General features: G+C 48.5%; 1 protein-coding gene across 2 annotated transcripts; it reads left to right on the top strand.

Annotated features, from left to right (window-relative positions):
- The first annotated feature begins 3,375 nt into the window (after positions 1-3,375).
- Positions 3,376-6,320, top strand: Rab42 (RAB42, member RAS oncogene family). Of its 2 annotated transcripts, none has more exons than XM_006538847.2 (2): positions 3,376-3,659; positions 4,076-6,320. In XM_006538847.2, exons 1-2 carry the CDS (start codon positions 3,421-3,423, stop codon positions 4,494-4,496), a joined length of 660 nt encoding a protein of 219 aa, XP_006538910.1. In that variant the 5' UTR covers positions 3,376-3,420; the 3' UTR covers positions 4,497-6,320. The 2 variants fall into 2 exon arrangements, with proteins under 2 accessions (XP_006538910.1, NP_001075120.1); NM_001081651.1 differs by having other exon boundaries at positions 3,402-3,647; positions 4,076-4,564.
- The last annotated feature ends 5,730 nt before the right edge of the window (positions 6,321-12,050 follow it).

The raw sequence follows: 12,050 nt of genomic DNA, 5'->3' as shown, positions 1-12,050 counted from the left end.
ATTACATGTAAGTACACTGTAGCTGTCTTCAGACACACCAAACGGGGGCGTCAGATCTCATTACGGATGGTTGTGAGTCGCCATGTGGTTGCTGAGACTTGAACTCAGGACCTTTGGAAGAGCAGTCATTACTCTTAACCGCTGAGCCATCTCTCCAGCCCTTTCCTTGCTTTTGTTTAAGACTTGGTTTCTCGGGCTGGTGAGATGGCTCAGCGGGTAAGAGCACCCGACTGCTCTTCCGAAGGTCAGGAGTTCAAATCCCAGCAACCACATGGTGGCTCACAACCATCCGTAACGAGATCTGATGCCCTCTTCTGGAGTGTCTGAAGACAGCTACAGTGTACTTACAAATAATAAATAAATAAATCTTAAAAAAAAAAAAAAAAAAAAAAAAAAGACTTGGTTTCTCATTTGCCTGAAGTTTGCCCATGGAGTAAGAGAATGTCCAGCGATTGCCTGTCTCCTCCTCCCAGGGCTGAGGTTGCTGACATCCTCTTGGCTTTATTACGGGTCTTCTCAGGATGGCACTCATGTCCTCAGGCCAGTGTGGCAAGCACTTTACCAGCTGAGCTATTTACTGCTTTAGCCCAAGTACGTGTTTCCTTCCTTGTCTTCCTCATTAGAATGAGAGCTCCCCAAGAGCAGGAACCCCTCCTCTGTCTGCTCCATGCTCTGTGCGTACTTGTATATAACAGATGGAACGGAACAGATGGTGATGCACGCCTGAAATCCCAGCACTTGGGAGGCAGAAGCAGGCGGATTTCTGAGTTCAAGGCCAGCCTGGTCTACAGAGTAACAGGACAGCCAGGGCTGCACAGAGAAACCCTCTCTCGGAAAAAAAAAAACCAAACCAAAACAAAAAAACCAAAACAAAAAGATGGAACGGAGCTGCGGGTGGTGGCGCACGCCTTTAATCCCAGCACTCGGACCAAAAAAGCAAAAAGAGATGGAACGGACCAGTGAGAGGGCTCAGCAGGTCACGCACGACTCTGAAAAATTGAGTTCAATGCCCAGAACCCACACAAAAGGTAGGGATAGCTGACTCCACAGTTGTCCACTGGCCTCCACATGATGATTGGGGGGGTGTGGGGGGGGTGTGAATGAAACTTGCCTGCAGTTGCATAACCAGTAAGTGGCCCTTGAACCACAACTCAAAATCTCCTGGATGGAAATGTGCAGACCTTTGCTGCTGAGGTTGACAGTTCCGTCTGAGCCACCCCATGAGGATTGGCCTTAGCAGATAAAGAAGCAGGGTATAGGGGAGGGAAACTGCTAACCCGTTGGGTTACCCACGCCTTATCTATGGCATGGATCAGCTGAACTGTGGGTTCCGGTGTCAGGTGCAGTCAGAGACGGCCACACGTGACCCCAGTCCTAGTGGGAGCCTCTGAAACAGAAAATGCAAAGTCCAAAGGATCTGATGCTGACACTGCACATCACTGACCGGAGTGCTGTGCAACCCGTCTTTGGGGGGGACTCAGTTCCAGCTGTCTCACACCTCTCCGGCCCTGGCTAGGACTATTTACAGATAGTGCATAAATGGCTTTTGTTTCTTTGTTTGGAGTCAGTGAGAAGAGAGAGAGCCATGGAGCTGGCTTATTGGGTAAAGATACTTGGTGCCAAGCTTGAAGGCCTAAGTTCAATCCCTGGAACCTACAGGGTAGAAGGAGGACCTACATCTTCAAGCTGTCCTCTGGCCTCCATACATGCATACACATAAGTAAATTCAAAAGAAAGGAGGAAGAGGAGGAGGAGGAGGAGGAGGAGGAGGAGGAGGAGGAGGGCTGAAGAGATGGATCCGCAGTTAAGAGCATTGACTGCTCTTCTAGATGTCCTGAGTTCAATTCCCAGCAACCACATGGTGGCTCACAGTCATCTGTAATGGGATCTGATGTCTTCTTCTGGTGTGTCTGAAGACAGCTATAGTGTATTCATATACATAAAATAAATAAATAATTTTTTAGGAGGAGGAGGAGGAGAGGGAAGAGGAGGATGGTAAGAAAAACCCTGGGCTGTTCCAGATCTCGGACTGGTCCTGTGAGAAAATTAATAATAAACAAACCTTGTCTAGAAAGTGAGTTCCAGGGCAGCCAATGTTGTAACACAGAGAAACCCTGCCTCAAATAAAATAAATAAACAAACAAATAAACAAAACTCTGGGTTTTGCCTGCTGTTGAAGTCTTCCTTAGTGAATGAGCTTGGGCCTGCCATGTAATTTCTCTGAGCTTCAGTTTCTTCCATTGTAGAAGTGAGTGGAGTAACCACCTCCTTGTAAGGTTGAGAACTGCCTAGGCCCATGCTGGGTGGTGGTGACAGAGGCAGGCCAGCCTGGTCTACAGAGCAGTTCCAGGACAGTCAGGGCTACACAGAGAAACCCTGTCTTGAAACAAACAAACAAACAAACAAACACTGCCTGGGACCAGCCAAAACTCCAGCTGTGATTCCTTCCTTCCGCTTCTAGAAGCCAGATCTGAGTGCACACGTGCTGCCTCATGTGAGCTTTCATCCAAACGGAACCCAAGACCCAACCGGGTCATCCTGGCTTTCTGACTGTCTCTTTTTAGGCATCAAGGGAGTCAGTCATGGGCTTAGAGTCACTATGACTCTAAGAAGCACTGTATGACCTGGGACAAGCCACATGGGACAAGCCACACCTTTGAGCCTTGGACTCCTAAGCCTAAGCCTAAAATAGTCCACTAAAGCTGAATCTAAGTGGTTTTTTTTTTTGTTGTTGTTGTTTTGTTTTTTAGACAGGGTTTCTCTGTGTAGCCCTGGCTGTCCTGGAACTCACTCTGTAGACAAGGCTGGCCTCGAACTCAAATCCACCTGCCTCTGCCTCCCAAATGCTGGGATTAAAGGCGTGTGCCACAACTGAAGATTTATTTATTTATTATATGTAAGTACACTGTAGCTGTTTTCAGGCACTCCAGAAGAGGGAGTCAGATCTCGTTAAGGATGGTTGTGAGCCACCATGTGGTTGCTGGGATTTGAACTCTGGACCTTCGGAAGAGCAGTCGGGTGCTCTTACCCACTGAGCCATCTCACCAGCCCGGCTTTCTTTTTTTAATCGGAGACAAGGTTTCTCTGCATAGCACTGGCTGCCCTGGATGGAACTTTGTAGCCCAGGCTGGCCTCCAACTCAGAGATCCTCCTTTCTCTACCTCACCAGTTGTGGGATTAAAGACTTTTTAATTCCTTTATACTGTGAAGCAAAAGTGGTAACTGTCCCATTTTACAGAGGTAGTGATTTAGGTCTTGCCCGACCAACTACATCCGGGATTGCCTTCCAGGATCAAGTTCTCCAGATCTTGACCCTTCCTGGATGCTGTACCAGTAACAGACTCATGGGGGAGTGGGGGTGGGGGGAGAGGGGCGGAGCCACACAGAAACTGTCTGAGGTCAGCGGGGAGCCCAGATCCTATGGAGGCGGCCGGCTGCAGCTACCAATTTCGGATCGCGCTGCTCGGGGACGCAGGGGTGGGCAAGACGTCACTGCTACGGTGTTACGTGGCGGGCGCGCGGGGGGCGGCGGAGCCGGATCCCGAACCCACTGTAGGCGTGGAGTTCTACAGCCGCGCGCTGCAACTACCCGCTGGGCTGCGAGTCAAACTGCAGCTCTGGGACACCGCAGGCCAAGAGTGCTTCAGGTGCGGCGAGAAGTGGGTAATGTCAGTCACTTGGGGGGACCCTTTCTCACAGGTGCCAACTGCAGGGGCTCAAGCAAGGATCCATGGTCCCTACCCTGCACCCCTCCCTATTCAGTCATTCATCCTTCAAACTCCGCGGAGTGGGCCAAGCCCCCAGCCCCAGCTTGTGCTGTGGTCTTTGAACCACATCCCCACCCCCAAAGGCCTTACCCAGCCCTAGAGGAACAGCAGCATAAAGAGAATTGGCACTAAAACTCTGACTTTCCCAGAGATGCAGAGAGCCGAAGCAGACATGTCAAGGGGTGGGAAGGAAGACTTGTATGCAGGCACAGGAAGCTGCCTGTGGATCTCGGGGTGGAGGTGGGCGGGCTCTAAGACTGTCTTAAAGCCATTACAATTTTCCCGATTATACACACACTCCCCTTCAGGTGCATCACCAGGTCTTTTTACCGGAACATGGTGGGCGTTCTGTTGGTCTTTGATGTGACGAACAGAGAGTCCTTTGAACACATCCAAGCCTGGCACCAGGAGGTCGTATCCACTCAGGGCCCTGACAAGGTGGTCTTCTTACTGGTTGGCCACAAGTGTGACCTGAACACCCGATGCGTATCCTCTCAGGAAGCAGAGGAACTTGCTGCCTCTCTGGGCATGGGCTTCATGGAGACCTCGGCCAAAAGCAACTGCAATGTCGACCTGGCCTTTGACACTGTCACCAGCGCCATCGAACAGGCCCTGCAGCAGGGGGACATCAAGCTGGACAAGGACTGGGCGGGTGTCCGGCTCCTCCATAGATCTCCAAACCCTAGATCCTCTAGCAGGAAGCAGGACTCAGGCACATGCCAATGTTGACTCCAGGAGAGAAAGGGTTAAAGTGGTAACTGCCTCAGACTCTCTGGTGACACAGGAGGACAACAGACAAAAAAAAAAAAAAAAAGACTAATACCAACAGTCTCCTGACATGTCCCTCCCTGCCTTCTAATTCTTGGGATTTTTTTTTTTCTTCATCAGAAATTCAACACAGGGCTAGCTAGCTATAGACAGCCTCAACTCTTTTATATTTTCAGAATGGATCTTGATACATTGCCTAGTCTGGCCTTGAGCTAGTAACCTTCTTGGGTGCTTGAGATTACAAAAGTATTCCACTAGGGTAGACTCTCTCTGGGTTTTTAGTTCTCTGCACAACTCCGTTCTAGAGGAAAAATCTAAGATCAGGTATGGGATTTGTTGGGACTTGTGGTGGCACACAAATACCTGTAATCCCCAAGCTTGAAAGGCAGAGGCAAGATCAGGAGCTTAAACACATTCTCAGCTCCGTAGACAGTTCAAGGTCAGCCTTGGTGGCTGGCTCAGGGGTAAGGGCACTGGCTACTCTTCCAGTGGACCAGGCTACATGCAAAGGCCAATAGAGATAGGCCTGCTCACTCAGCGCCTGCCAGCTTTGACAGGTGAATGGTAATACCATGCTTCCGGGCTTCTTTCTTGGCTTCCACATAGTTATTCTGGCAGCGTTTCTGGGCTGGAAGACAGCGTCCCAGTGTCTGTCCACGGCTTTGCTGGCAAGGCAGTGTGGGGAATTCTAGTGGAAGTTTTAGAGCTTCCCAGCCCTTAGTAACACATGGTGCTTCTCCCAGCTCCCAACTCAAGCTCAGTGCCTAGAGTTGACTTTCAGGGTTGGCTGAGTGAGCAGCAGATTTGTTAGGCAGCATGGAGGTGTCACCAGGGTGTCTGCCGGGAGTACCATTGCATGATGGACCTCGGGATTCTGCGCTGCCTGGAACCTGACCATCCTTAAGGCAACCCGCATCTGTCTATGAGAATGGTGTTCAAGGCGTAGAACATATTCCTTTCATCTCAGTACTGAGGAGGCAGAGATAGGTGGATCAGCCTGATCTACATAGTAAGTTTCAGGTTAGCCAGAGCTATGCTACTCAGTAAGATGATATCAAAACAAGCAAGCAAACAAACAAAAGAGGAGACAGGGAGGGGCCTGGAGAGATGGCTCAGCAGTTCTGAGCCCTTGTGAATAGTGTAGAGTAGTAATTCAATGCTTTGCATCCACAGTGAGTTACAACCACCCATCACTTCAGTCTAGCCTCCAAGGACACCAGGCTTGTATATGGCACACATATACAGCTAGCAAAACATTCATATAAGAAGTGGCTCGGGCTGGTGAGATGGCTCAGTGGGTAAGAGCACCCGACTGCTCTTCCAAAGGTCCAGAGTTCAAATCCCAGCAACCACATGGTGGCTCACAACCATCTGTAATGAGATCTACGCCCTCTTCTGGTGTGTCTGAAGACAGCTACAGTGTACTTACATATAATAAATAAATAAATCTAAAAAAAAAAAAAGTGGCTCAGCTAGCTAGGTGTGGTGGTGCATGCCTTTAATCTCAGTACTTGGGAGGCAGAGGCAGGTAGATCTCTGAGTTTAAGGCCAGCCTGGTCTACAGAGTGAGTTCCAGGACAGGTAGGGCTACACAGAGAAACCCTGACTCAAAAAAATGAACCAACCAACCAACCACAAACCACAAACTACAAAACAAAAATTATCTGAAACCTAGATTTCTCCAGGTGGTTGCAGCCAGTCCAAAGCCTTCATGTTTGTCATGGAAATGGATTTACTTACTTCTGGTCTGTGACAATAAACATTTATAATGTCTTGTGTCATGTATGTTGTGTTTTGAGACAAGGTTTCATGTAGGATAGTCTGGCCTCCGAGTCTATAACCAAGTAGGGTGACCTTGAATTCCTGATCCTCCAGCCTCCACCTCCCATAGTGATGGGGCTACAGGCATGCCCCACCATGCCTGGTTACTTCGTCCACAATGGGATAGGTTATTCAGGTTAACTTGAACCAGTTGTTTCTTGTCATTGTCACTTAGAATGGTTGAGTGGGTAACACTCAGAAGTTGTGACAGGAGGATCAGGAGTTCCAGGCCTCTCTGGGTTATGCAGTGAGAAGGATCTCAGAAACAAAATGAAACAAGCCTTCTACTCAGGGTTGGGAGAACAAGTCTGGAAATCCCCTGTCACCCAGGTGGGAGCCACTCAGGGAAAAGATGATGTCATTGTGCCCAGTACCTTCCTGTAGTGTCTAGAAGGCTACAATCACACAGCTGCAAAACAGGAATACCAGCAGCTTTGGTCTCACAAGGGTGTGGTGGGACTGACCTGTTATAAGAACTCTTCCCACAGTGTGGACTCATGTCTATGAGCTCCTGTGGCTCAGGTCTTCTCCATAGCAACGCAGTAACCCTCCAGGTCCAAAAGTCTTGACTGTTTTCTAGACAAAGACTCTCATTACAACCAGTCAAGTGATATGACTGAATTACAGAGGCCAGTTCACGGCCCCACATTCCAGTAGCCAGACCCAAGATGTATTATCTCTCTCTCTTTTTAAAAGATTTATTTGTTTTATGCATGAGTTGCTGTCTTCAGACACACCAGAAGAGGGCATCGGATCCCATTACAGATGGTTGTGAGCCACCATGTGGTTGCTGGGATTTGAACTGAGAACCTCTAGAAGATAAACCTACGTGCTTAGGCTGCTAAGCTATCTCTCCAGCCCTTCTCTCTCTCTCTCTCTTTTGGTTTTTCGAGACAGGGTTTCTCTGTATAGCCCTGGCTGTCCTGGAACTCACTTTGTAGACCAGGCTGGCTCAGAAATCTGCCTGCCTCTGCCTCCGGAGTGCTGGGATTAAAGGCGTGCACCACCATGCCCCACTCCCTTTTCTCCATAGACCAAGTTGGCCTTGAACTCAGAGATCCTCTTGCTTCTGCCTCCGGAGCGCTGGTATTAAGCCACCAACACCTGGCCCAAAGTGTGTTCTGCCTCATACTTTGTCCCACCTTGGCAAGCTGCATTGATGTGAGGACATCTTAGAGACTCCAAGTGGCTCCAATGTGTGTGTGCATTATGAAGAGGTAGTCCTGAAAGCTGCAGTCTCCCCTCCTTCTATCCTGTGGGCTGCGCCACCTCTGGAGGGCTTCAGGCTTGCAAGGTCTTCCCTGTGACCCAGCAGTCACATCCCCCAAAGGGTCCTTATGCATGTGCTCTGCCCCCAGACCTAGCAGGGTGGCCTTCCTCCCTCCTGCCTGTCTTCTTCCCGTTTCTGTCCCTTCTTGGCCTTATTATCTTCCCCCTCTTCTGCTTCCTCTTGGACAGGATTTTATGTATCAGAGGCTGGTTTCAAACTCAAAAGTATTGATAAAGGTGACCTTGTCCTCCGGATGCTCCCACCACAAGCTCCCAACTGCTGGGATTATAGGTGATCAAACCCAAGGCCTGAGGGCAAGCACTCTACCAGCAGGGCTACATTCCCAGTTCTGTTTCTTTTTAAGGTAAAAGCTTTCTATGTAGCCTTGGAAGGGAACTCATGGCAATCCTCCTGCCTCTGTCTCCTGTGTGCTGAGGCTATAGATACATGCCACCATACCTGGCTATTGAGGCCTTGTCTTTTCTAACTCCATTAAGGCCTTATTTCAGTTTTTCACTCCTTTTCCTGACCTACGCCATACAGGCTTCTTCATGATGGCTTCCTGGTCCTAGGTGGGCCAGACACACTTCTTCTTTTTTTTTTTTTTTTAAAGATTTATTTATTTATTATATGTAAGTACACTGTAGCTGTCTTCAGACACACCAGAAGAGGGCGTCAGATCTCATTACAGATGGTTGTGAGCCACCATGTGGTTGCTGGGATTTGAACTCTGGACCTTTGGAAGAGCAGTCGGGTACTCTTACCCACTGAGCCATCTCACCAGCCCCAGACACACTACTTATTATTATTATAAAAAGCTCTCCCAAGACTCCCTCCAACCCCCTGATTTTTAGTGAATTCTTCCTCAGAAGGCTCCCTCAAGGGTTTATCTTTGGTCCAAATAACTACAGCAATATCCCAGATAGCCCTTTCTGTCTGTTTCTAACTACACCCTGCACCCAGCAATGCTTTTTTTTTTTTTTGGTCACTAGAGGCATACCTGCCTTCACCCAAAACTTCCTGGCCTCTGACTATCTGCACAGACCCCTGCTCTACATGTCAATCTTTTTTTTTTTTTTTTTTTTTTTTGAGACAGGGTTTCTCTGTATAGCCCTGGCTGTCCTGGAGCTCACTTTGTAGACCAGGCTGGCCTCGAACTCAGAAATCCGCTTGCCTCTGCCTCCCGAGTGCTGGGATTAAAGGCGTGCGCCATCACACCCGGCTCATGTCAATCTTTTTATTTGGTTGGCTGGTTTTTGAGACAGGGTCTCTCTACATAGCCCTAGATATCCTGGAACTTACCATGTAGACCAGGTTAGCCTTGAACTCACAGAAAGAAAAGGCATGTGCCAATACAACCAGCCAACATGCCAGTCTTTTTAAAAAATACATTTCTTTTCCTGTGAGGTAGGTTTTCTCTGTGTAACAGCCCTAGCTAACCTGAACTCACTTTGTAGACCAGGTTGGCCTTAAACTTACCTGCTTCAACCACCCCAGTGCTGGGATTAAAGGCATGTACCACCACACTGGCTTTTTATTTTATCTATCTATCTATCTATCTATCTATCTATCTATCTATCTATCTATCTATCTATCTATCTATCTATTTTTTGAGTCAAGGTCTCATTCTGTAGCCATGGATGGCCTTGAGCTTGCTATGTAAACCAAGCTGGTCTTGAACTCACAGAATTTACCTGCCTCTGCCTCCTGAGTGCTAGCATTAAGTACATATGCACCATGTCTCTACTTATTTATGTGGGATGCCTGCATGTATGTCTGTGTATCATGAGCATGTAGTGCCAAGGAGGTCTAGAGAGGGCATCAGATCCCCTGGGACTGCAATTGTAGAGTTGTGAGCTCCCATGTGAGAGCTAAGCATCAAATCAGGGTCTTCAGGCCATCTTTCCAGTCCCTATGTGCCAATGATGAATATCAGAATTCTTTCTTGGATTCATTTTTTGGGGGGCTCAGAGGAGGGAGTCCAAGTTTTGTTCAACAATTTAAACAGACAAGCTGGCATAGTGATGTATATCTGTAATTTCAGCCACTCAGTAGACTGAGGGAGGAAGATCATGAATTTAAGGCCAGCTCCAGACAGTCTCTCTCAGTCTCTCAGTTGGTCTCTCCACCCCTTCTCTCTGTCTCTCTGTCTCTGTCTCTCTCTGTCTCTTTCTGTCTCTCTGAGATAGTGTTTCTCAGGACTTCTCTATGTAAACCAAGCTGGCCTCAATTTCAGAGATTCACCTGCCTCTGCCTCCCAAATGCTGGCATCAGAAGTGTGTGCTGCCACGGCCACTACCTGGCTGAGACTTTCTCAAAAGCCCTGTGTTAGTTGGGCAGTGGTGGCGCACACCTTTAATCCCAGCACTTGGGAGGCAGAGGCAGGCGAATTTCTGAGTTCGAGGCCAGCCTGGTCTACAAAGTGAGTTCCAGGACAGCCAGGACTACACAGAGAAACCCTATCTCGAAAACCCAAAAAAAAAAAAAAAAAAAAAAAAAAAAAAAAATCACCTAGATCATATTCATTTTAGTTCCTGGGCAAGTAATTTGCCATTAGCAGCTATGAGCAAGCAGCCAGTCCCACACTTAATATAGTCTTCACTAATATAGGTGATTCTTCATCCAATATTTTTGTCGAGGTATTCCAAATATGGTTTAAATTTTATTTAGGCCAAGCATCTTGGCACATTCCTTTAATTCCAGCATTCGGGAGGCAGAGGCAGGTGAGATCTCTGCAAATTCAAGCGAGCCTGGTCTAAAGAGCAAGTTCCAGGACAGTCAAGAGTTGAACAGTGAGACCCAGTCTCAACAAACAAAAACAAAATGATTTACTTGGGACTGGAGAGATGACCGGCTCTTCCAGAGGACCCAAAATCAATACCTAGCTCCCATCTAGCAGCTCCCAGGCATCTCTAACTCTGGTTCCAGGGAATCTGACGCCCTCTCCTGTCCTCCATGGATACTGCGTGACATACATCACAAGGCCCATCCGTGTACAGTTTGAAAAACATTTATATTATTGTCTGCCTGCCTCTCTCCCTCCACCTTTACAGGACTTCTAGGGATTGAATTTAGGTTGACAGGTTTTCACGGCAAACCCTTTCCCCACTAAACCCCCACTGGGTCAGGCTTCAAATACCTTTTGGGAAACCCCTTGCTCCTTCCTTCAGGACCCCCAGCCTCTTGCTAGCTTTAGTCCTGGGGGAAAAACTTGACACTGACATATGCAATCCCCTGCGGAGCCGAGTGAGGGCAGCATCAGAGTCTGCTCCCTGCCCTCATCCCTTCAGGTGCATTATTGTTTCCTGATGTCTGCTCAGTCTAGGCAGGGCACCAAGGACAGAACAATTCCACCCAAGTCTATCTTGGTGAACCAATGAGTTTATTTGGCTTACAGGACATGGGTGACCACCAAACAGCTGCATCACTGAGAAGTCCCACCCCAGCATTGGTGGCAGCCTCCCCCAAACAGCAGAGATGGAGTTCTCTCTTTGGCTGGCCTTCCAGCACTGCCCAGGACCACATGTGGCTGGAGTGGACTAGCAGGCAGCTTGTGAGGAGGCAGGCTAGAATCCTCAGTGAGGGTCCACTGACCCCTCTCACCCCCTTCCTTCTATGATAGAATGCTGGCAGACCTGATCTTAAAGACACTTGCAGATAGTCACTCACAGCTGCTCTGAGTGGGATGGTGACAGCCTGCAAGGTTGGCAGTACACAGCGGTCATCCCAGCACTTGGGTGTGGAGACAGCTGGATCTTAGACACATAACAAAGTCAACATCAAAAGAACTGAAACAAGGCTGGTGATGTGCTAGTCAGTATTCAGCCTGCTATTCCTTGCAGTGTATTCAATAAATCTGTTTACCTCAAGACAACGGCAACTAAACAATCAAGATGGTAACTGGGGCTTGGGAGATAGCTAGATGCTTATCCTAAGAGCACAAGGACCTGAGTTTGATGCCCAGAACCTACATAGAGATGCTGGACGTGGTGGTACACACTTATAATCCCAGTGGTGGGGATGTGTAGACAGGAGAATCCTTGGATAGCCAGTCTACCCTAATTGGTAGGTTCGAGTCCATGGAGAGACCCAGGCCCAAAGTAGGCAGATGACCTTCCTGAGGACCACACCTGAGGTTTCTCTTTGGCCTCCACATCTACAAGTGAATATGCATCTGTGAGTATAACACACACACACACACACACACACACACACACACACACACACACACACGTTCTGCAGAGGCAGAACAGGCTGTATCATCCTGTCTAATGCAATCTTTCCCACATCGCAACAGTTAAGACATGGCTCAGCTGGGTAGTGGTGGCACACACCTGTAGTTCCAGCTCTTGAGAGGCAGAGCAGGCAGATCTCTGAGTTCCAGGCCAACCTGATCTACAGAGTGAGTTCTAGGATAGCCAGAG

Source organism: Mus musculus, chromosome 4 (assembly GCF_000001635.26).
Source record: "Mus musculus strain C57BL/6J chromosome 4, GRCm38.p6 C57BL/6J".
Taxonomy (NCBI): domain Eukaryota; kingdom Metazoa; phylum Chordata; class Mammalia; order Rodentia; family Muridae; genus Mus; species Mus musculus.
This window is presented reverse-complemented; position numbering and strand designations above follow the sequence as displayed.